The sequence below is a fragment of the Malus sylvestris genome, chromosome 10 (assembly GCF_916048215.2).
Source record: "Malus sylvestris chromosome 10, drMalSylv7.2, whole genome shotgun sequence".
Lineage (NCBI taxonomy): Eukaryota > Viridiplantae > Streptophyta > Magnoliopsida > Rosales > Rosaceae > Malus > Malus sylvestris.
Genome location: NC_062269.1, coordinates 28,113,208 through 28,137,588, shown reverse-complemented (window position 1 = coordinate 28,137,588; position 24,381 = coordinate 28,113,208). Strand labels below are relative to the sequence as shown.

At 35.2% G+C, this 24,381-nt stretch overlaps 2 protein-coding genes and 1 long non-coding RNA gene across 8 annotated transcripts; all 3 read left to right on the top strand.

Annotated features, from left to right (window-relative positions):
* Positions 1–1,299: 1,299 nt before the first annotated feature.
* LOC126584810 (uncharacterized) lies at positions 1,300–2,041 on the top strand. The gene is made up of 2 exons (XR_007610124.1): positions 1,300–1,581; positions 1,684–2,041. It is a non-coding gene; the product is annotated as an uncharacterized LOC126584810 (long non-coding RNA).
* Positions 2,042–13,998: 11,957 nt separating this feature from the next.
* LOC126584164 (uncharacterized) lies at positions 13,999–19,750 on the top strand. Of its 5 annotated transcripts, none has more exons than XM_050248630.1 (17): positions 13,999–14,126; positions 14,305–14,406; positions 14,592–14,690; positions 14,785–14,944; positions 15,106–15,244; positions 15,401–15,494; positions 15,869–16,006; positions 16,267–16,367; positions 16,881–16,994; positions 17,063–17,313; positions 17,431–17,489; positions 17,567–17,752; positions 17,854–17,977; positions 18,074–18,132; positions 18,810–18,955; positions 19,044–19,214; positions 19,296–19,750. In XM_050248630.1, exons 1-17 carry the CDS (start codon positions 14,066–14,068, stop codon positions 19,599–19,601), a joined length of 2,310 nt encoding a protein of 769 aa, XP_050104587.1. In that variant the 5' UTR covers positions 13,999–14,065; the 3' UTR covers positions 19,602–19,750. The 5 variants fall into 5 exon arrangements, with proteins under 5 accessions (XP_050104587.1, XP_050104588.1, XP_050104586.1 ...); XM_050248631.1 differs by having other exon boundaries at positions 14,305–14,425; positions 14,602–14,690; positions 17,087–17,313; XM_050248629.1 differs by having other exon boundaries at positions 14,305–14,425; positions 14,602–14,690.
* Positions 19,751–21,419: 1,669 nt separating this feature from the next.
* Positions 21,420–24,031, top strand: LOC126585151 (probable serine/threonine-protein kinase PBL26). Of its 2 annotated transcripts, XM_050249538.1 has the most exons (5): positions 21,420–21,567; positions 21,777–22,036; positions 22,279–22,683; positions 22,798–23,189; positions 23,444–24,031. In XM_050249538.1, exons 2-5 carry the CDS (start codon positions 21,889–21,891, stop codon positions 23,828–23,830), a joined length of 1,332 nt encoding a protein of 443 aa, XP_050105495.1. In that variant the 5' UTR covers positions 21,420–21,567; positions 21,777–21,888; the 3' UTR covers positions 23,831–24,031. The 2 variants fall into 2 exon arrangements, with proteins under 2 accessions (XP_050105495.1, XP_050105494.1); XM_050249537.1 differs by having other exon boundaries at positions 21,420–22,036.
* The last annotated feature ends 350 nt before the right edge of the window (positions 24,032–24,381 follow it).

Below are 24,381 nucleotides of genomic sequence, written 5' to 3'. Positions count from 1 at the left end.
ATTTTATAATTAAATACTTTTTTTATTAATTATTGTTTAGAATTTATTACAATATTTATTAAAAATTAAACAAAAATTATTTTTGCCAAAAAAAAAACCAAGAGTTTGCGCGACGAAGAAGTAACATGCATCGCGCAAAAACACTTTGCGCGACATAGGGACCTACGTCGTGCAAAGAAGTGCGACAAAGGACCTACGTTGCGCAAAGTGTTTTTTGTACTAGTGCAGTGTGTTAATCAACCTCCATTGTAGGTACAACCGATTTTAGTCTATGGCCTCATCCCTCAAATCTTTGCCTACGCCTGCAATTTCCGCATAGAGATCCTCCAAGCCCAGAGCACAGTGTTCCCTAATGCGTACGTCTCAACGGTGCACTTGTGGTTCACATTGTGTTAAGTTGGGTGGTAGTTTACAAATGATGCTGAGTGTTTCTTGGTGAATTGTACAATTTTTGTACATTCTTTTCTTTGGGTACATTCTCTTTCAAGGTGCAAACACACACACAGAGGTTTTAGCATTGATTAGGGCAATATTTATGCGTGTATATTATTTTCCTTCAGTACATTCTTTGTATTTTTTTAATAGTTTGTTGAGCCAAATTTAGTGGGTACATTCTTTTACTTGTGTTTTAAATGTACCCATGAGTTTTTTCTCTTATCCCTTTTTATTTGGGTACAATGTTATTTGGGTATGTACATTGTTGTGTTCATGCAGGAGTACATTTTTGTTGTTGTCAAGTTCATGGGTACATGCAATATTAATTTACTTTGGGTACATTATTTCGCTTGACACTACTCAGTAAAATTTGCAAAACTTTGTGCACAATTGTTTGTTGTGTACATTGTTATTAGTCTCATAATCCTTGAGATTTTTACCATTTATAATCCAATAATTATGGGATTTTAAATTGCATAAATGGTGAGATTTGTTAAATACAATTTTAAGTTAAAAGAAAAAATAACTGACATAAAATATATCAATGCTAATATGCTGATGTGTGCAAAGTCAAAGGACTTTGATCCAAATATAAAAATCAATAAGGTTTCAGTTAAAAAATATTGGTGACTCAGGACCGCATCCAAAGTATCTATATTTTTATTCTTACATCTATTTTTCTGGAACTTTACTCTAAATGTCATCTGGTCACAAATGAAGAAACTATTGGTTAGGGATACGAAACTTCCTTTGATGCCTGTGGTGTGGACCTAGTATGTATGTAGAGAGAGCTAGGTGGTTTTACGTATTGTATGATAGTTTCGTTTGATGTTTGTTTTTTCATTGGAAAAATAGTCCCAATTGTTCACCAAGACGTCATTTATTTCAGGTAGCTTTGTACCAATGGTTGTATCAAAATCTTGAGGCAGTTGCATCAATGTATGAGGATCGATTTGATTTATGGACGTTTCAGAGCCAACTCATTAAGGAATCAGACGATAGCTAGACCGGGAATTATAGTTGGTGGAAGTGGCTTACCCGGAAAAGAACTGACACTGCATCATCAACATTATTACATCATGTTGTGATATGTCAATTCTCTATGCATGTAAAGCGAACAAAAGAATTAAGGGCCCTTACAGGGTGGTATGCTCTTTCCCCTTGCCTCACATTTTTTTTCTCATCTTTTGCATTTACCTGCTCTAATCCTGAAATAAATGAATATGGATGAGTTTTTGTCTGTCGCAGGAGGTATTACTTCAGCCTATTCCTCGAGTAATTTGACATCAGCATGCCGTTGATTAGAGCAGTTGTTGATAACGTCAGCAAGGGTTACTTGTTTTTTCTAAAATGCTTGATTGGAAGGTCATTAGGACTCGTCTATACCGGAATTAGACAGTCTCTACGATGGAAGTGATACACCGGTATTCCCTTCCATTGTTCATTGCAATTTGCCCTTTTTGATAGGGAAGAGTTGGTTAGAAGAAATTGAAGAATGTAAATCAAATCTCTCAGATTCAAAAATTCATTTATAGTTGGGCCATTTGAGGCATTCCTTGTACCCCATTGGTTAACAATCTGAGAATTACAATGAATTTAAATTTTGGCATAAGTTTTGGCGTCTCTCATTCAATCTATCTTTCTAGTATCGAGTGGCGGAATGACTGTCATACTGAAGAAGTACTCTTTCGAGTTTGTCTCACCGTATTCCATATATGTCATAAAATATTATGTCTAAGTTCTAATACTGGATTTCGAAATTTTTTGCACTGTGTGTTTGTTTGTTTGCTACCCCACTCGTAAGGGTGGGACTCCCCTACTAACCCGAGGGGCTTAGGGCGTGCTTAATGAAGAAAAAGGTGGGAAACAAGAATTTGAGAAAATGACTGGCATATAATGATTTTACTTTGCAGAAGATCACAAAAGCAAAAGTTTATTTCAACAGAAGATAATCCTTCATCCTTGTGTCGTGTTAGACCCTACCATCTTACATCCTAATCCTTCTTTATGCTAAGAAACTTCTTCTTAGACGCTAATCAATTCATTGTGTCCACTCCTTTATATAAAGCATGGTTTCCCACTTTTAGACTTTACCTTTTAACTTACCAAATTATGAAGAGCAAACATTATTGGGCAAATTAGATACTTGCACCAAAATTATGCATAAGTTTAACAACTCAATCATTCAAAGCCATGCAATTGTTGGCTTTGAGTTATACAACGCTCAATTGCAAACAGATGCGTGACAGTATCTCATTTTTTTATGTGTGTGAGTCACACTGAGACACCATCGACATACGAACGAGCCACTGATATAGCATTTTCCTTATTGGATTGAGGTCTAAGAAAAGAAATTTTTGTGCAGCGCACTGCCCGACCAAGACTTTCTCTCCTCTTAAAAGTATACATAATCTGGCCACATTCATTGAGAAGCCCTGGCGGACATGACGGGCAGAGAAATGGAAGAACATAACAAAAGAGGAGAAAAAGTTATGATTAAAGGGTTGAGGAAGCATCACTATCAAAACAAAACGGTAAGAATTTATTTTGTACAACACTATATTTATACAAAGTTAATAAAAGATTCGTGTTAACTCACAAAATGAGTTAGACATAATAAATTAGTTTTAAATTCGTCATTCATTGAAATCAAAGCTAAGAACTCCTACTTGCAGTTAAAAATAAACATCATTAGATCATAATAACACCTTATGTTTTTGCTGAAAATTTGAAGTTAAAAACTCTCACTTACATTTACAAATGAATATCTCTTAATCATACAACGGAGCAAACACCTTTTCTTAGCCATGATTAGACAATTATAAAGAAAATCGTTTGGTTATTATTTGTGTGTAATTCTGTGGACCACACTGCTTTTGGCCACTTTTTTCTAACCTTTAATGCGTGGTTGTCTGGTGAAAACAACCTTACACTAGGCTAATCAGACTAATTGGAACTATAGTTTACTGTACCTATTTGACGTTGATTACGAATCTTGATGCGCAAGTGATCTAATCAAGAAGAAGAAAACTCGAAGAAATATATTTCCAGTTCTACCGACACGCTGACGATATGTGATCATTGATCAATGTTGATAATTTTATTATGCGTTTACAAACTACTTGATTTTAACAAATATGCGCATGAGTAAATTTTGAGAATTAAGTCGTTACAACGTAAAGAGAGGAGCAAGATTCACTCTCCCAACTTTAATATCTAAATTTTTTGCTTCATATGACTGTAGATTACCAGGGCCATCTTTCATTTTGGAGGCCTGTGGTAAAATTTATAAAAATGCCCATCTTTCAAATAGTTTTTAAAAAGAGTAGGACAGTGTATTTATGCTATAAAGCAATGACTTAAATCAAACAAACTTTAGGACTCAATAATTATAAGTTTGCAAGTACCATTAAATAATGTAAAAAAGAGTATAAGCATAACCTTCATTAAATAATCACAAGAAGATCAATCTTAAACAACCAAACAAGAAAAAAAATTCAAAAACTCAAACTTTAAAGTTGCACTTGAATATATAGCCTTATTATATAATAAAACTGAAGAAAAAAAAAATCTTTTTAGGAAGTTTCATTGGCACACTAAATATCTTATTGTGCACTCTAAATTTTTATATTTAGAAGGAAAGATATTTACACTTATAACGAATACACAATGAGATTTAAAATGCTAATACAAGTATTATTTTAATATATATAACATTATTACATATGAATATTAAATGACAAAAATCTTTAGCGCCTTTCAAATTTGAGGCTACGTGCGATTATACATTTCCCTCCATCAAAAGCTGCCTCTGTAAATTACAAATAACACAGCTACTTTTTCATTTTCGTATTTTAATTCGTTGTTTACTTGAAGAATTATTTCACCACTAGAATTAAACATTATTCAAAGGGAAAGATGGATAACCTTTCATCTTTTTGAATAAAATAGATAAGATTACCCATCAAAAGACAAAACATATAATCTTATTATGAGATATTGAAGTTAATTATTTGCATGGAGACGAGCAATGCAACCCATACAAGTAAAACGGCCACCCATATCATACTTTCTTCTTCTCCTTCCTTCCATATTTGACCAATCTTTCTGCTTATAAAAACCTGAGCAGATTTGACTATAATTGTTTGACTGTGATGATCCAAAAGTTAAAGGCATCAAATTATCTATATATAAGGTTGGCAGGAAACTGAATCAAAAGGAAACAATAAGCCATTCAGTGCAGAAAATTACAAAGTAGCTACATGTCAGTGGCACACATAATGTATTTATTTATACAATTAAAGGTGATAATAATGGGGTAGCCCCATACCTAGAATTACATGTGCAGGAACTGTTTGGGAGGCATAAAGTGTAAATGAATAGCTTCTGCATGCCTTCAAATTAAAGATGAATTGACCAAACACTATTTGGTTATTGAGTAGCAAGGTTAATGTTTATGTATATATAAAAGAAAGTTAAAGTGCTAATTAGTTAGTAATTTAATATGGTGCTAACTACTCGTTAAATTTACTACATATTATTTCTCATAATTTGCAATCATCTTTAAGGTTGTGATATGATTAAAAGCGTCCCAACAAAAATTCATAAGAATTGGAAGCCCTTCAGTTAATTATCTAACCATGACCTAATAAATATATGATCACAATGTTGCCAAAAAACAATGAAATGTTTACAATAATAATTACTGAAAATATGACCTTAGCCTCTGAAATTTAATTTTCTCCACATAAAACCCGTCATAAGTTTTTTACTCAAATAAAACCCATTAACTAGATTCCACATCAGCAAATTCATTAATTATATATGACTTTACACATTTAAAAAATTTTGATGCCCAAAATACCCCTATTTGAATGTTTGATGTACACAATTAGTTCCATATAGATTGTAAGGGAGAATTAATGATTTTACAAAAATAATAAATAATAAATTGATTGCCTAATATATAATAACAACAAAACATGCTTAATATATGTAATAATACATGCTTAGTTAAGTCAACAAATTATATTTTACATATAAATGTAGGCAAATTATTTCACACACATATATATAACAAAATAAAAATAAAAATAAAAATGCTTGGTATACGTAAAAATTCATGCAAAATAATTTACATACAAAAAATGTTATTTGATTCAGTGCACCTACTATTCAAATTTTAAAATGTTAGATTGCTTAAAAAAAGCAAAATAATTTCCCCACTATATGTAAAAAACATGCAAAATAATTTACCTACATAATAAAGCAAACCAAATGTATGCAAAATAATGTACCTACATAAAAAAATATTATTATTTTATTCAATACTATTTTACTTATTATTTTGTACATATAATAATAAAATGTGCCCAATATATATGATGATACATACAAAATAATATACCTACAAAATATATGTTATTTGCTCATCATAAATTTACATATGGGTTGATTAATTAGTATAATATGTTTGATCATATATGTAGTATTGTACATACATACGTATATATATATAGAGCTTGTGGTAGTACTAGATGCATTTGAACGTATATATGTGTGTGTGTGTGTGTGTGTGTGTGTGTTAGGGGTAATAATATGCAATAAATTATTTGTTCATTGTAATTAAGGTGAGTAATAATATTTATTGATTTATTTTGAATGTTGTGGTACAAGTTGTAAATATTTTGTATTAATAGGTCAATTACTTTCATACATGGCAATCACTTTTAAATTTGGGTTTTATTTGAACGTTTATAATTAGGTGGGTTTTTATATAGGAAATAAGAGTTACATGGGTCTATATCTAAAGAACCCTAATAATTAAAGAGCTAAACAATTTTTCATTTGAGTAAATTTTTACAACAATAATCTATGAATTATGACCTATAAACTGAACAGTTCGAATCATTAATTAGATTACTTTGTACAGCGAGCCAAAACAAGTAGTTAGTATCATTTTAAGTTACTCTTTTCTAACTTGTTAAAGCAATTCCACCCCTAAAGACTTTGCGCCAGCACCCAACTCATTTATCCACTCAAGTGAACAGTAATAGACCAAAGCATCTTCACCCCTAACAAAAAATAGCCCAGCCAATTTTATTAAAATATAATTATATAAAATAATAAAAAATAATTCTTTATTTTTAATTTCTGAGTTTAATTTTTTTTTTGGGGGGGGGGGGGGGGAACGTGGACAGTTGATCTGTGATCGAATGGTCCAGTTTAAAAGTGAAATTCAATTTTTTTTACCGTTGGAAATCCAACGGTCTAGAATAACTAGCAGGTTGGAAATCCAACGGCAGAAATTGGGCCACGTCGCCCACCCGGGGGAGATGTTAGTGCGCCTGCGCCGTTGGGCCCCGCCTCTAATTTTGTTGTCTGCTACTCGCGCCCACGTACGCGTGTAGGACACGAGCCAAGTACAACAACACAAATGGCCCAATCCCAAGGTCTGTCAAAAATGGGCTGGTCTGGAGACCAGCTTGGGTTGGGTGCCAGGCAAACACATGGGATGGAATGGATTGGCTGAGTCTCAGCCTATTTTTTCCACTGGGTGCTATCCTCTTTTTGCTCCGGTGGAACTGCTCTTAAGGCTCGAAGATTCACAAAAAGTGGCACTGATCAAATTCTTTGGCAGATAATAAGCAACTCGTACACCATTAATGGGTTCAAGGTTTAGCTAAACTTCTAAAGTCTTCAGCTCCAAACGCAGCCCTAGGGCTTGAAAAAATTATTACAAAACACACAAAATTTCCGACCATTAATATTCTCAATTTTCACACATTTTTTTCTTTATTAAAAGAAAAGAACACACACTTATATAGCGTCTTCTACTTGCCTTGATTTCCATGTTTGAAAATGTATTAGTGATTGATTCAGTTGAATTATTGGAAATCTGAACCAAATTGGGTACATCAATTATTCATGTTGGTTCATTGCATATATATGTTCGTTGCATATGAACTAATTCATATATACTAAACACACTCAACCGATAACATGTCAGCTTCCATACAACCAGTCAAGTCAAGTGGCCCAAACTGATCAAACGCCATGCATGCACGGTCGGTAGGGTTTCTGTTCTGACATTAGACACGACCCATATTGCTAATCTGATTGAATAGATGACCTTACAACTGGTTTTATAGACATTGGGGTACAGCTATTCATGTAAAGTTAGAACAATTAAGTTAGATAGATATATGCTGTGTGTGCTCTAATAAAAGGTGATCTCAAGCCAACAAGTCTCTTCGCTTTGTGAGGATTGAAAGGATGAACGTCTATCGTACGCAACTTTATTTTTGCTTTGCAAAATCCACGACTCGAACCCATGACCTTTTATGCTTTGATATAAACCCTAATTCCCTATAATAGTGACGTTAAAATGACGCCTTATAAATTTTCACCTACAATTAGTTGATTGGGAAATACTGGGATATATCCAACATGTTAATTTTTTGCATATTTCGTGATATGTGATTCATTACGTGTCATGTGGTGTTTGAGAAAGAAATGATGAAGATATATCTTGTTTTACATGAGTTTGGCACCAATTTACCATTGAATTGTTTGACATTAATTTATCCACACTGCATTTGCATGTCAATAGTAACATATGTAAGTGGGACAAGAATTATGATCATATAGGAAGCAATTAAAATATGCTTTCTAAAGTGATTCCTTACACAAAGGAGTGGTTATCTTGGACATTCACTTCCCACCTAAATATTGGAATTTAATTATTTGACTATTAAGTAGCGGCGAGGAAATAAGGGAGGAAAATAAAGTATCAGATACATAAAGTTTGTAAGTATTCAAATCATGCAGACAATACAAATACATATTCTAACGGGTTAACTATAATTTGCTTCAGCATGTGATTTGTTTAGGTCACATCTATACAATGCATCAATTTGGATGTGACTGATGCTATATATTTCCATGCGATTGTCTCAGTCTTCCTGTGGATATATCCCTAATTAAACGGTAGAATCTGCGTTAATTGTTAATCTTTGTAACTCGTGCAATTTTTTCTGCCAGAAAAGGAAGAAAATGATTGTGATTATGCATATTCATAATTCCTTGGGTCGACTTCTTGATAATATTATTATGATTAACGACTTTTTATGATGAAGGACTTTCTTAATATTACCAAGAAAAAGCAACAATGTTTACTCAAAAAAGAAAACACGCACTAATTATTTTTCCATTGACAAAACCTGTTAAGGGCAACCAATGCACAAAACGATATTAGCTAGATTAGGGTTAAGAGCTTACCTCAATTTGTTGACATTTCGAGCAAATAATAGTAGTGTGTGATACTGGTTTTGGTTTGCTGCTAGCCCTAGATTTACTATCATACCTAGCTCAAAGAAAATATATATTTGTATATGCAGGCTGTATTGTCTTTGTCTCTTTGAGATTCTGAAATCAATTTTTGCAGATTTATGGCTGTTAACTTACATCACCCGAATTCTAAAACAAATTTTTGAAAGGTCCACTCAATTGACTTCTGGCTTTTGGTCCCAGATGTCATGGAACCATATACACACGAACACAGCACATGGCCTCTACGCACATTTTTTGAATGATGTTTATTCTTCAATATTTTTTCAAATTTATTTACATATTTTTGCAGACGTAGACTATTTGTCCCCTGTGACATTAGCATGATATTAACCAGAAGTGTTTTCTTCGTGAATGTGTTACCTTATTCTTACCAAAATGAAGGAATTATTTATGTTATCAGTTTTGCTTTTCTTTGCTTAAGAAATAGGAACAAGCTGAAACTTGACCTTGTATTGATAAGGTGGGTGAGGAGTTTGTATCGACAGTATTCAATCAGTCTTTGTTGATGCCGCATTATGTTTAGAAAAGTAGCTTTTGTCATTTTCATCAGATAGTTTTCTTTACCCTTTTGATTCCCGTTTCAATTATACAAGCGATATATTAGGTGAGAAAACAGAACACAATAACTCAAGAAGCAAAAGTTACTCTTTTCTAGTACTAATACATATGTTTATGAAGAAAGTTACATGACTCGGCAGTTTAACAACCTACATGCATATAAGTCGTTGAAAATTAAGAAGAAGATCTCTTATTGATTGTGTTTTAATTCAGTCACAAACACCAAATACATATATTTGCTATGAATCACATATATATTTGGGATAACTACTCCATCATTGCCGGAGACATGTGATAGTTATAGTCAAACAAATCAACCCATGATTCACTCAATCAATCCCACAAATCTCTCCAGCTTCCCAAACAACAATGTACTGATATACATATATACATATTGATTTATATATATGTATGTACCCATATATGGAATTCCCAACATAACCTTAACGTACCATCCCTCTCTTGAACGTGTTACCGAGGTCGTGGGGACCCATGCATCACCCATCATGGGAGACATCACATACAATGTGTCCTTGGCCTCTTTCAGTAATCACTATCATAATATTATATAAAATAATCCATATATATATATATATATTATGTATGTATATATTATACACACACACACACACACAGAAATATATGACTCATGACTCACGACTTATGAGAGAAGCAGCACTATTTTCATATGATAGAGAATACGATGCTTTGCTTTCCATGTGCTTTTTCCTATTTTGTTTCCAGACCAGACCAAAAAAATTTCTATACAAACCCACTCTCAGCTCAAAAAGGCTTTGCTCACTCTCTTAACATTCAAATTCAAATATATAAAAAAGTACGATATTCATTATTATTATTATGAAACGAGACAACATGTAAGTGAGAGGATATGATGTATTATCAATAGTATTAATTAAGAAAAAATATGTACAATAATACATTCAAATGTGTGTTTTTAATTCTCTTAACATATTTATAAACTCACGTGATTAATTTGATTTTCAAATTGATATATCATCTATTCTTGCCAATTTAATATCCATTAGTTAACTTTCGTGAATTTGTTTACCAATTTTTGGAGGCTATGAATTTATATAGGGCAAATCAAGAATATTAGAGTGTACATATTACGCAAGAATGGAAGGGAAAGTGAATAAATTCTCTCCATGAAAAGAAAAAAAACGCAAAGAACAAAATCAGTATATTTTTCTTTTCTTAGGGTTCGCCAAGTCAAAGAAAGATTTTTTGAGGAACCGGCCAAACAAGAAAAAGCCACCACCTCCCTCTCTCCTTTCTCTGTGGTCATTGCCTTTTTCCTTTCCTCTTTAATATTTCATTTATTTGTGCATTTGAGTACCAAAATTGTCCTCGTTTCATTACATTTTACAAGGGCGTTTTGGTTAATTCATCACCCCGTTTCAGTACCATAATTTCATATTTACTTGGCTCTATTTTTAATTTAATATCACAGCTTTATCTTCCACTTATATTATAACATTCTCATATATACAAATGTGTATCGAATTTCAAAACCTACTTTATATTGTTCACTTTTGCTGAAGCTTCTCTTCTCCTCTTTCTCCCTTGTCCCTCTCCCCTCTCTTTCTCTCTTTCTGATCATCATCACTTTCCCTCTGTCTCTCTCTCTCTAGATCTCTCTCTCTCTCTTCCCTTATTCTTAGCTAGCCTTGGTGCTGGTCTATGGATATTGAACCCTTGTGGGCTATTGGGGGGTGGTTTCTTCTTCCAAATTGCATGGCAGCTGCACCTAAAACATCACCATCACCGTCGTCATCACCATCCATCTCTGAATTCCCCACCAAAGTAAACCCTAATTTGCTTCTCTTTCTTGCCCTAGTTTTTTTCATTTTTCTTCTTCTTGTCAGTCCATCATCAATGGCCTCCTCCTCCTCCACATCACCAATCACAAGCAAAAGGCTTCTCTCCGAGCCCTCATCAAAGTCTACCACAAATTTCCACCCAAAAAACACCCAAAACCCAACAACTACGTCGTCGTCTTCAAATCCGAGTGCCAGAAGAGATTTTGGAGCTGAAGCTCATGAAGTTCCCAGCGGACCAAACCCTATATCAAACTAGCAGCAGAGATGGTGAAGGTAGAGAGAAGAAAAGGATCGTAACGGCAACAGTTATTATGGTTTGTCATCTTTGTGGTTATTGTTTTAAAACTGCTTTGGCCCGCAGTGATGAATGAGGTTTGTTACCTTTAAATTGTTGTTATCGTCATCCGTATTAATTAGCATTACCTTTTCTTTTATTATTTTCCTCCTTTTTTTGCTTTTGTATTGGGGTTAGAAATGTATAGCAAGAGTACACTTTGGTTATAATTAATATTTCATATTATGTAATTTCCATCTATTTGTTTCATATGTAGATGATAATGGTATGATTTTGGGTGGTGGTATAGATTATAAATGGGATTGTTCCTTTTGCTCTGATTAATTATAATAAAATTATGAAATGCTTTAATGTTGATGGTGAAATTCGGTTTTAGTTTTTTTTTTTTTTTGGATCAAAATTCGGTTTTGGTTTGTTCATATATATTGTCAATAGATTTATGAAAACTCTAATTTACTTTTAGTCGAATTGGTAATAATGATTCCCAACTCTGTAAATTATTTTGATAAAACAGCTATCGTTTTACTTTTATTAAATTAAAAAAAGAAAAAGAACTCTGTAAACTTTTTGATAAGTTTACATGGTACCCCTTCAAATTGAAGAAAGAAATGCATACACTTTATATATTTTGGAAAAAGAAGGAAGAAGAAAATCAGATGTATCATGTGGGTTTATTGCATGGAATGGTAGTGATTCTTTAAAGCTGAAAAAAAGGGGGTAGATAATACGCTGAGAAATCTGAGATGAAAAGGGAGGGAAGCAGTGGTGTCAGATCTCTCTGTGACAAATGCAGTAGTGGAAGCGCTGGAGGTAGGGGAGGACCTTTTGTTTTGCCTGCTGAGAAATTTAAATTATTTGATCGACTTTTTGGAATTTGGCTTTTGTCTTCTCAAACACAAAATTCGAGAAAGCTGATTCCAACTAAGCAACCAAAACTAAAGTCATGATTTTGATAAATGATCACAGTATCATTGCCTGTTGCTGAATAAGCTGCTCCCAATCATAGGCCTTATCATTCTGCATTTGAAAATTGATTTTCTAAAAATATAATTAATTTCAGAATTTTCTTGTATGCTCAGGTATATCGGCGGAAGAGCATACAAAAATATTCGCAAAATCTCTCAAGTTAGAGAGATTTTTTTAGTGTGATTGGCATACATCATGTGTCATTATACAAATGATGAGATATGTATGTTAAAAAGTTAATAACTTAAAAAATAAAATTTCACACCACTTACATAAAAACATGTGGTGTATCATCCCGTGTTCCCGTCACAATAAAAAAGTTCTCCTCAAGTTGAATGAGAGAGAGGTCTTATTGGATGGGAACTGATTATTTTAAATTTTAATGATATTACGTTGTTTTCAAATTCACATTACGGTGTAGAGGTTATATTATCATTGTGTATCACCAAAAAATGTAACGTTAAATCTGTCAATTTAATTAAAAAAAAAGAAGGTCATTGTTAGTATTGTCATCAAATTAACAACTTGCAAGCCCAAAAAAGGTGGCGCCATTTTATCTTATAAGGCCTCAATGTACGTGTTAAGAATGATACCATACATTATATATTGTAATTGTTTTTGCCAATTTTCCAATTTAGAAATTTCAACAAAATATGTACATTAAACTAAAACTGACACAAAAATCATCAAAGACAGAGTGCCATATGAACTTTAAAACGAAGTCTTGAGCTATTTCTTTTTCCAAATTAATGTTTGTTTTGTAGTTTATACTTTGGAAAGCCAACTACAGAACTTTTTTACTTTAATCTCAGTCAAAGACACAAAAAAGAGATCTGTCACAGTTAAAAAATTGCATGCTTATGGTTTCATGATTAAAGGGTAGGAAGTGGGAAACACCTTCAAATTTATTACAAAATGTACATCCTCAAGTTGAACCATTTCAATCTTTGAAATCACACGTTTATTTATCTTTCAATATTTCAATTAAAAGTTCTTGAGGAGACAACAAGGGATAGATTCTTAAGTCTCATTGGTACGAGGATGGGAAGATTGTCACATTCGGAGGGTTAAGAAACATCGCCAGTAGTTTTAAGGTAGAACCTCATATTTCTTCATGGCACCAAAATAAGTTTGTATACATGTTAAACCTAACGAGCACACGTGGTTTTCGCCACCTAGTTAATCTTGTCTATATGTTAAGCTTAATAGTTCGTCATACGTGATAGGACATATGAAGATTGAAGATGTGAAAATTGTCTCACGTCAGAAAGTTAAGAAACTTTATCAGAGTTATAAAGAGTTGGACTATTCTTCTATCTCTCGCATTACACAACAAATTACAGATTCACTGATTCACATATGAAAGAAAAAGACACATTGAAGAAACAAAAGTAGAAAAAGTTTACCCTACATTATGAACTTTTTTTTCATCTGATTAAAATATTTGGGCCAAATGGGAATTTTTTGGGTCTAGTCCTAAAGGCCCAATCCAATGCCTAAAACCCTCAAAAGGGCTAAACCCTAAGCCCAAAAGATTAAAACCCCGCCGTCGGCCGTTGACGTCAAACCAAAACCCCAAAGCCAAGAGCCAGAGAAACCACATGCTTCCGTTAGAAAAATGGCTCTCAGATATCGGCGTTTCAGAGAAATCTCACGAATATTGCCGCGAATTCACTCCGGTAAGCTTCACCCTCCATAGATATAAACTGAACTCAAAGTTTCTATAATCTCAAATGTATAATTCAATTTTGGAATGAAAGAAATCACTTTAACCTGCAATTTGTTGAAATTAGGAAGTAGAAGTCCCGTATTGTTAATTTGAGTTTAAAGTTTGAATCTTTGATGTGTTGGGTGCAGGTGATCATCTTCTACAATGTAGATTGGTTACCAAGTTATCGGCTTTGTCCATAATTCCACAGTCATACGCTCTGGAAAGAATTGATAAGGGGATTTCACAATGTGGGTTTCGTGCTCAGCGGTAATTGTACCGATAATTTTAAGTAAAATTTCACCTGTAGTTTTGTGATATAATCATACTGTTTGCTCAGTGTTCAATTGTTGCTTGGCTCGAAATTTTAGTTTGTAAGTTTCGCTTCGTTTTTTTTTTTTTTTTGGGTAATCGAGCTTTGCCTTCTGATTGACAGTCTCTTTCAGGCTATCAACCACGTCAAAAGTATCACACGAGCGTACCGGTGAACTTGATCTTTTGTCCTTCATTAAATCCACATTAAATGTGCTCGAAGGTACTCAATTGCTTCTTTGTAAAGAAATGCTTTTGCAAATGTCAGTTTCTTAATCTTTTTTATGTTCTTATTTAGTTTTTTTATTAATGTACAGGTCCTTGCCATTGTTGGTTGAATAGGACCAAGGGAGGCAAAGATTCCTTTAAAAGAGATGGAACTTTCTTGGTTCTTGCTGGACGGTTTCTTGAAACTTCTTTAACAACTAGTTCCGAAGCTGCTATCATGTTAGAAAAAATGAAGTCACTTCAACAGAGGTAAAAGAAACAAAATGTCGTATTTGTTTCTTTCCACATAGAGAATTAGAAGAAATATGTTGTTATTCTGTAGATGTTTGTTTTCTCTGCTTAAAATTGGATGATTTGGGCGAGCGGGTAGTCATTCTAAAGGTCTTTTCTTTATGTGTATTCTATTGTAGGTTTCCTCGTCTCCACATTATCGGCTTTGTGTCAGGTGGGTCGATTCACTCAGCTGCTGATCGAAGCCATGTAATCCAATATACACTGACGGAATACATAACATTTCCTATTATATTGTCGAACAAGAACTTCACTGAGGTGAGGTAAAGATCCTTGGTTTGTCTTGTGAAAAGACCGACACAAACAAATCTTTTATATCCATAACTATGTACACATTCATTGGCTTGTTTATGGTTCTAAACATTGTTTCTTACATGCATTATGTTTTTATTAGTTTTCTTTTAATGTATTTAGATGGCAAACGGGGCATGCTGCATTTTGTTTAAAGGTTTTAAAAGTCCAGTGGTTTACCATGAGAAGGACATGGATCTCAAAGTTCTTAGTAAAGGTATGCAAGTATCCCTTCCTGTGCTAAAAGTTTGTTTGGGATAATATGTTTCCTCTGATACGTGTTGATGGCTTTATATTGTCGATTTGTCATGCAATTTTTTGTTGCTTAAAATTCCAGTTGAACTTCAAAACAACCCAGGGTACTTCCTGCTTTCAACATCTTTCTTTTCTACTTTGGCTCTTAAGCATCTCTTTTCTACTGCATCTGGACTGGACACCAAATATGTTGTTTATTATTATTTTTAGTATGTCGTTCGACTGAATGCATACAGTTTCAAGAGTTTTATTGTGGAACACCTTCTTTTATTTAATATAGTGACTCATTTTTTTACATATACATATTCCATGATACATGTTAATGCCCTTGTGCAGCTGTTGAGGACTTGCTTGTGCAAGATGATAGGAGTTCCAAGTCGCTTACTAACTTGAAAAGCACTTGGGCGAAGCAACCTGAGATCATTAAGGAACCATATGCTGATTCTTTAAGGAATTTTCTCTTCCACTTCCCAGGTATAGGCTCCCTATGCATCACTGACCTGCTCCATTATAATAGCATCTGCGTTGTAGGATATTGCGGAGCTGCGTTCTGCGAAAGACTCAAAGTATTTTCATTCCTTTTAAAGTAGCTATAATTTACTTAGACTGATACATGTCATATGACTAGTGAAGTTCAGTCGAAATAGTAAACATTCTTTCGAAATACACAAAAATAAAGAAAATGTTTCCTGAACCCAAGTTTTAAGCGTTTCTTTTATTCTTCTCCATTACAGGCTGCATCTCTGCAGATGAAAGTGGGAACCGCCTCTTCCTTTCTGACAGCAATCATCATCGGATTATTGTATTTGATGGAAATGGGCATATTCTGGACTGTGTATGTATAATAAATGATATGTGGACTGTTCTTCTAAATTTTATAGTAACCATCAATTTATACACAGTACACAGACAGGATCAAAAAATTTAACACTCACTTAGATAATGATCTGAGCAATTCAGTAATCAGTTATTGGCAGCTCAATATTCTTATTAGCAGAGATTTGATGATTTTGTAGTACATATATGTTTATCAGGATTTTGTGTACATGACTTGCTCACTTTATATATGTCAACTCTGAATTAAGCATAATCAATGATGATTATAAATTTCTGATATCTGAAAAGGAGAAAAGTAGTTTCCCTTGTCCACATGGGCAGGGCTTCTTTGGGATTCATCTTTGTTTTTTAAAAAATTGGCCTTACCGAGTTATTCTGGGAAAGTTGATGTGTTTCCATGTAGATGTTAAATTTAATCTTAGTAATTGTCTTTGTTATTGTAGTTTTCTTGAATTTTTAAAGATAAAAAGAAGAAAATTCAAGTTTGGATTTTCATTCTTTGTGTGTCCAGATTGGTTCCTCCCCAGGTTTTGAGGATGGAAACTTTGAATCTTCCAAGTTGGCACGCCCTGCAGCTTCATTTTATGTTGCCGCTGAGGATTGCCTATATTTTGTTGATTCAGAGGTATGTATTGACTTGTAAGTTATAATGTGATTTATGCAGCTATATTGCATACTTATGTAACTAACCAGTTTGCATGTGGGGTCTCTACTAAGAATCATGCCATCAGGAAAGCTGATATGGAGAGCCGGGTTCTGGAAACCATCTATCCAGTGGGAGACACTACTAAGAAGAGTAATCAATTTTGGACCTGGATCACAACCAAGCTAGGTTTGAAACGCAATGCCCATACAAGGACTGAAGGATTTGATTTACAATCATTGATGTATCCTTGGCATCTGATGAAATCTATTGATGACAGTCTTGTTGTTATGAACCGAAGGTAAAACCGCCACATCAATTGTCATAGTTTCTTAATCAATAAATCCTGGGTCACTTGCCTTTTATTTTTTTAACTTTTAATATGGGCATTGGTGCGATTAATTAATTTGAATGGCAGCTTTGATACTCTATGGATCCTAAATTTGGCTTCAGGAGAGATAAAAGAAGTCGTCAGAGGTTTGCTTTTTCCTTTTTGCTTCTTTCTAGTTTATTTAAATTACATTTAACGGAGTCTAACATCAGGACTTGAAAAGGGTTCCTGAAGATTTTGGAGGTCTGTGGACCGCAGATCATGGAGAAAGTAGCGCTGTTGAAACAGATGCCACATGATTGGTTGCAAGAGCAGACCAAGGTTGTTTGTTCACCAGAGCTGCTCCCATATGCTGGCCTATTATCTTCATTTACCACCTTGCAGAATCACGTAATCCTTTGTGATATGGGTACCTATTTAACTGGATTTGCATTTCCTCTTCAAAATGAATTTGTTTTGTACTTTGTTTATAATACTCAATTACTCATTTCAACGCATGTAATTTTGAAGTTGGACAGAGGATTTTGAAACTAAGTGAAGAATCTGGAGTATGTTCGACCTTTCAGTTTTCAAATTTTGGAATCCTTGGACTGCCATATTGGTTGCCATCCTCATTGGAGAAAGTATATACTAAGTATGTTACAAACTAGTTTCCTTGTACATCCAATATTCTTTTATCTTTTGTTTCGTGAATTGTTTTCTTACGAAGTCTATGTTTTTCTTCATAAAGTGGAGGTGGAGTTGAGGGAGTGATTGATCATCTTGAATCTTTCAGTTCGTTATTACCAGGTATTTTTCTTAAACTTAAGTATGCTTCTTGTACTCTTAGTTGACATTGTATTTCACTATTTCGTGTGACATGTGAGTTGGTTCTGCCTAGGGATATTGATGATCATTAGCTCATCTCTTGCTAATCTCTCTCTCTCTCTCTCTCTCTCTCTCTCTCTCTCTCATCAACTTTATCACATCTAAAGCTTCCAATCTCCACCGATGGCAAGCTTCTTCCCTTCAAATTGTAAAATTGAACTCTTATAAAATAATTGTTCTGTAGTCCGGAAAGAAAAATGAACAAAAACCTCAAATTTATTAGAGGCAAGTTCTCCACGATTGGACGGCGACGACGGCCAACATCAGAGGCAAGGGAAGGGGAGGTCTGAGATTTGGGTCGAGCATCGGTGGGTGTGGGTTGTGTAGGACGAATGTGTGGGAACCGGAGCATTTGAGGTGGTGGACCCATGGTGGTGGATAGGATCGCGGGGGAGGCAGTAGGGGAGGTCGGGTCGCAGAGGGTGGTGGGTAGTGGGGTGGAGTGGTGGTGGTTGTTTTTTTTTCTTTTTCCTTTCCCAGTTGAGTGTTATTTTTTTTTTTTAAATATTCTCATGTAGAGTATGCTGTTTCTGTCAACTATGCACACATAATATGTTATGTGATTCTTTGATCTGAGAATTCGACTGTCTATGTAACAGGAAGAATTGGGATACAGTTAAATGTGGAGGTCCCTGAGGATACTGAGCTTGTGGAACAGTTACAAGAAGGCTGTATATGGCGCCAGGCAAGAGGAGCTGCTACTGAAGTGTCAAGGGTAGAGGATGTAGGAGGATCTTCCGAGAAGGTTCCTATCTGGAAGAACTTAATTCCTTTTATAGTATTATGTTCCAGTCTTTTAGTAGCTTAGGATTTCATCTCTTTCGAGTTTTCAGGTTGGTGTTGCTCAACAATGGTATGATGAACTGGACAATCTTGCCTTGTCGATATCAGAACCTGATCCAGAGTCAACTGTTGAAGATGAGAGTACGACTAGGGAAACAGGATTTCAGGACGGGAAAGTACACATCAATTGTGTTGTCAATACTAGTCCTGGAACAAGCGAGGTGTGCACATTTAGTTTTCTTCGTATTTGTTTTACGGGCAGTTTTGGTGCCAGTTAAATCTTCACTCTTGTTATCATGCAGGTTATTGTTTACGCAGTGTTGTATTTAAAACTCAAAAGAAAGCAAGAAGTAGCAGAAGATAATCAGGAGAAATATGCAGCAAGAATAGCAGATATTTTAAACTCGGAGAAGAGTGGAAAGCTGGGAAGAGATTCGTGCCTTCAGCTCTTGTTAAAATCAAACAGAGATTTGAGAGATGTCATCTTTATGAAACCTCTACATGTCAGGATAAAATTGGATTGCCTTGATCACCCGAAGGCTACTAACTCGAAAGAAATTATTCTAACGGACACCGACGTCGAGGTCAATGTATCGCTTAACTTGTGAGATTCAGAGTCGCTGTCTGCATTATTTCTTCTACTCTTAGAATTTGATTGTGTTGTAATGCTTGTATTCATCGTTGTGGTTTATGATTATTTATAGTTTTATTTCCAGTTCCATATAAAGAATGAGAACTGCAAGCTCATGTTTCAGAACTTCCAGTCTCAAACTCCTCGTTACAGGCTTAAAGCGAAAAAAGAAGAACAGTTCCACGTTATTGGTAGCGAACAACGTCAGACCTCTCTATTAATGGGTGACGCGAAAAAAAAAAAAAAGGGAAAAAAGAAGCATAAATTTTGTTACGCAATTTTCTGTCTTTAAGGAGCTACCACAAATATCAGACATTGACTTAGCCAAGTAACATAGAGCAATGCTCCTATGCATTCAGGTGCGAATTTCTTTCCCACAATTTATTGACCATTACCTTCCATGTTATTGCCTTCCTCGTCAGCGTAACCATCATCGCCTTGATTAGCTTCATCATCATTGTCGTGATTGCTGTCATCGCCACCACCATTGCCATTGTTGTTTTCCCTTCTCTTTTACAACAACCAAAAAAAAAAAAATAATAATAATTCATTTGATGAATAACCAAGACTTCATTGTTTATTGTTGATTCTTGCAACTGTAAGTTGTGAACCCGTTGTGGCAAAATAATATAATCATCTTGAACTCGAAAGGTGGTTACCCTACCCTCTTCTTTATTGCCATAGACCAACTTCAATTGCACTTCATGGTTATTATTTCTCAAGTATACGGCGCGAGCTGCTGTCACGATACCATTGCTACGACTACTACCCGTCTTAAAGAAGGCGTATAGCATACCAGAAGAAAACAAAATATCAACAAGATTCTTTCCATGTCGCGTCTCCAGGTTTACACAAATCCAATACCCTACTGTGAACATTAGAACCCAGAAACATTGCTGCGACCGTACAAGATTCGGAATTAATGTCTGAGATAGATAACACAACTTTGGCACCGAAAACCCTGACACTAAGATTATTAAACTCTTCGACGTACCTTCGGAAATATGGAACTGTTTTCAACGACGGAAGTTGGTGCATGACTTTTGAAATAGGGTTTAGTAGAAACGCCTGGGAGTCTAGTCCATCTTCCTTGACCATAAGGTCCATAACCAACCAACCTTTATAAGACGTGCAAAACTTCGCTCCTCGAACTGGCTTAGGCAGCTTCAACTTGTGAACTTTGCCATCAGAAAGGTTGGCAAATTGGTGGCCATGGATTTAACAGTGCTGCTTCGCAAAGTTTCGGTCAAAAACATTTGTGGTCGAATTCTCTCTCAAAGAAATGGAGTACTAATGTTCTTACCAACCGAGTTATAAGATCCTTTATCAAATCTATTAGGGGTCTAATTATCATGGAAATGCGTGTATCCCCCTATCTATCTACTATGAAGAAACATATCATCATAATTGAAATTATTCATTTTCGTATCATTATTTAATTTACCTTCACGTACATGTCATTAGCAAGCTATTTACGTTTTACACTGATAAAAGGGACAAAATCAACTTATTGTTCTTGAATTGCAATAATTAGTATGGCTAAATTGCGACGATTAAAACAAGACCGAAGTGGAAAGATCCCCTAATCAAGATTTAGCCTATATCTATTTTTATCTGTTATATTTAACTGCAGCTTAGAAAGATCCCATATGCTACAACCACCACAAAGAATAATTAAGCTCTCTTTTTTTGGAATTAATAATTAATTTAGCAGATTTGGTTCCCACGTTTTGCTCTTTAATTAAGACACATTAATTCCGAACCTCATTCTTCTTCTCTACCATGCTCTGCGGAAACACCAAAAGATATGTAATTAACCTATTTTTGGTTTCTTCCTGACCTACACTTTCCCCATTTTTCCGGGAAATCGCAACGACGTTTTTTCTTTTGCATGCCTGGAAGTTTGTTGGTTCTTCCAGTTTCATAATGGTTTCAGTTTTCAGGTAGTTGTTCTAGAGATTCAAACATGGTTGTACTGAAAAAATCTTGTTTTTCTGTTTTATGTTTATAACCCCCTCTTGTCTTCCCATGCATTCCATTTCAATTCATGGCACATTTCTTTTGAGCCTTCTCTGCATTCCACGGTCTCTCCAAATCTATGAAACTTCTTTTTGCTTTCGGGAGATTTTCGTGATCAAATTTTTACCTGCAGTCATCTGCAGTTGATCTCAACATGGCAGGGATCATAAACTGAGATATATTTCATTTGCAAGGAATTTGTTAGGTACGTTATATAGATCTCGAGCGATTATATTGCACGTGAAATGAGTTGCTTTTCTTGCTTTTCATCCCATGAAAAGAAAGCATCTAACAAAAGATCAAATAGCGGGAGGAAAGAACAATTGCCTACCAATCTTTCTCATCAAGAACACAATGTTCCACCAGCCCAACAGCCTCGGCCTCCTCCAGATGGTAAGTCGCATTTGTTTTTTTTTTTTTTTTTTTTTTTTTTTTTGCATTTCTAACGAGTAAAAATTGTGGTAATGTGTAATTGTTTCGTGTGCCGAAATGATTGCCAATTCAGCCTTCCCAGCATTGTTGAAAATTGGATTTTTGCCTTTTGTGTTTTGTATCACAAGTCTTGTTCTTCCGATTTTTTTACCCTTTCGTAGGGAAAATTATTAGTTTTGTAATAATTGGTTATGTATAAGCAGAAGTTCCTAAACCAAAACCTACACCACCAGCTGAGGATCCAGCAGCAAACACCAGTAGTGCCAATAAAGAACCCGCAAACCACAACAACATTGCTGCGCAAACTTTCACATTCCGGGAATTGGCGACAGCAACGAAGAACTTCAGGCAAGAATGTCTCATTGGAGAGGGCGGATTTGGAAGAGTTTACAAGGGAAAACTTGACAAAACAGCACAGGTTGTGGCTGTGAAGCAACTTGACAGGAATGGCTTGCAAGGAAACCGAGAGTTTCTTGTCGAGGTGTTGATGTTGAGCCTCCTACACCACGAACATTTAGTAAATCTTATCGGATATTGCGCGGACGGCGATCAGAGACTTCTTGTGTACGAGTACATGCCCTTGGGATCTGTGGAAGACCATTTGCTAGGTACTATTTTGAAGTGTTTTTGAATTGATTTTCCCCCCATCTTTCATGCTTCTTCCATTTGTATCCGCAAAGGGCTTAAACCCGGCTTCTCATGTTTTGTATCTTGATATTTAGATCTTCCAGAAGACCAGAAGCCACTAGATTGGTTCAAAAGACTGAGAATAGCTCTGGGAGCTGCCAAGGGTCTAGAATACTTGCATGACAAGGCAAATCCGCCTGTTATCTACCGCGATTTAAAGTCTTCCAACATTTTACTTGACGCTGATTTCAATGCAAAACTCTCCGATTTCGGGCTAGCTAAGCTTGGACCTATTGGAGACAAGACTCATGTATCTTCAAGAGTAATGGGAACATATGGTTATTGTGCCCCAGAGTACCAAAGAACAGGACAGCTCACTGTCAAGTCCGATGTCTACAGTTTCGGAGTTGTTTTGTTGGAATTGATCACTGGAAGGAGAGCCATTGACACCACACTAACAACCAGGGAGCAAAATCTAGTTGCTTGGGTAAATATCCCTGCACAGTTTCTTCTTATTCTTATTCAAGGCATGTGCTTTGTGTTGAAGAATCATTGGAAACTTAACAAAATAAAACATAAATGGTTTCACTAGTATAACACCGAGGGCTCACACCTACTAGATTATGCAGGTGGTTGAGCTAGGAACAATATCGTGTTCGACTAATTAATAGTGGACTGCTTGTCCGTCTCTATGAAATCTTTTAACATTTTCTTATAATTTTTTTTTTTTGTATTTAACAGGCACAACCGGTATTCAAGGATCCAAATAGGTATCCAGAACTAGCCGATCCACTTCTTCAAGGTAACTTTCCGATGAGAGCACTAAATCAAGCTGTGGCAATTGCAGCAATGTGCCTCCACGAGGAAGCGCCCGTTCGTCCCTTGATGAGCGATGTGGTTAGTGCCCTTAGTTTCCTCGGGACAGGTCCAGACACTGCTACCTCGCCTATAAGCAGCCTTCCCTCTCCATCACCGGATCAAACAATGTCGGTCGTAAACGAGGACCCTCAGCTTGAAGACAGTGTCACTGAACGCCAACGCGCTGTGGCAGAAGCCATGGAATGGGGTTCGAGTTCAAGACACAATGGAGTGGAAGCATTACGGTGTGGAAGTACCTCTTCATTGTAAAACTACAAGTTGCATACTACGATGTTGTTTCCACAAAGCATTTAATCTCTGTTGTAAAACATGTCTTTATGATTCTTTGCTCATGAATTACACAAAATTTGTTCGAGCAATGTCAGATTTTAACAATGTATCGAGTTGCTACAAAATCGAACAGATCGAATGTGAAGGAAATTATATCAAAGGAGAATTTTTTGTTCTCAACTTATGATCTTCATCCGTTATGGCTTCCAGGATCTATCAAAGATTTATGATTAGTTACTTAGCTAATTAAAAGAGAGAAACCATATATGTCACCGTAGATTTATTTGTAGCACATTTACTTAAGTTCAGTTGCATAGATGGATTCCAAGTCCCCCGAGAGACAGGTTCGCAAATACAGTTCAACAATTAAATGTGGTACATGTAGCATTATTCCGCGACTTGACACGAGTCAACACTTCAACAGCGACATTAACCTTCTTGTTAAGAAGAATTAACCAACTAATTATGGTGAAAACAAATTCCTTTGTAGTTGTAGCTTATGACCTGTAGTTAATGGTTTCAAACACATA

Bases quoted from the DNA above. Each gene is read 5' to 3' on its own strand.
- LOC126584164 (XM_050248629.1), top strand. From the start codon at position 14,066: ATGGCTCTCAGATATCGGCGTTTCAGAGAAATCTCACGAATATTGCCG. The intron at 18,133-18,809 runs GTATTTTTCTTA...TCTATGTAACAG, and splicing joins TTTCAGTTCGTTATTACCAG to GAAGAATTGGGATACAGTTA. The intron at 19,215-19,295 runs GTGTGCACATTT...GTTATCATGCAG, and splicing joins CTAGTCCTGGAACAAGCGAG to GTTATTGTTTACGCAGTGTT.
- LOC126585151 (XM_050249538.1), top strand. From the start codon at position 21,889: ATGAGTTGCTTTTCTTGCTTTTCATCCCATGAAAAGAAAGCATCTAAC. The intron at 22,037-22,278 runs GTAAGTCGCATT...ATGTATAAGCAG, and splicing joins GCCTCGGCCTCCTCCAGATG to AAGTTCCTAAACCAAAACCT. The intron at 22,684-22,797 runs GTACTATTTTGA...CTTGATATTTAG, and splicing joins TGTGGAAGACCATTTGCTAG to ATCTTCCAGAAGACCAGAAG.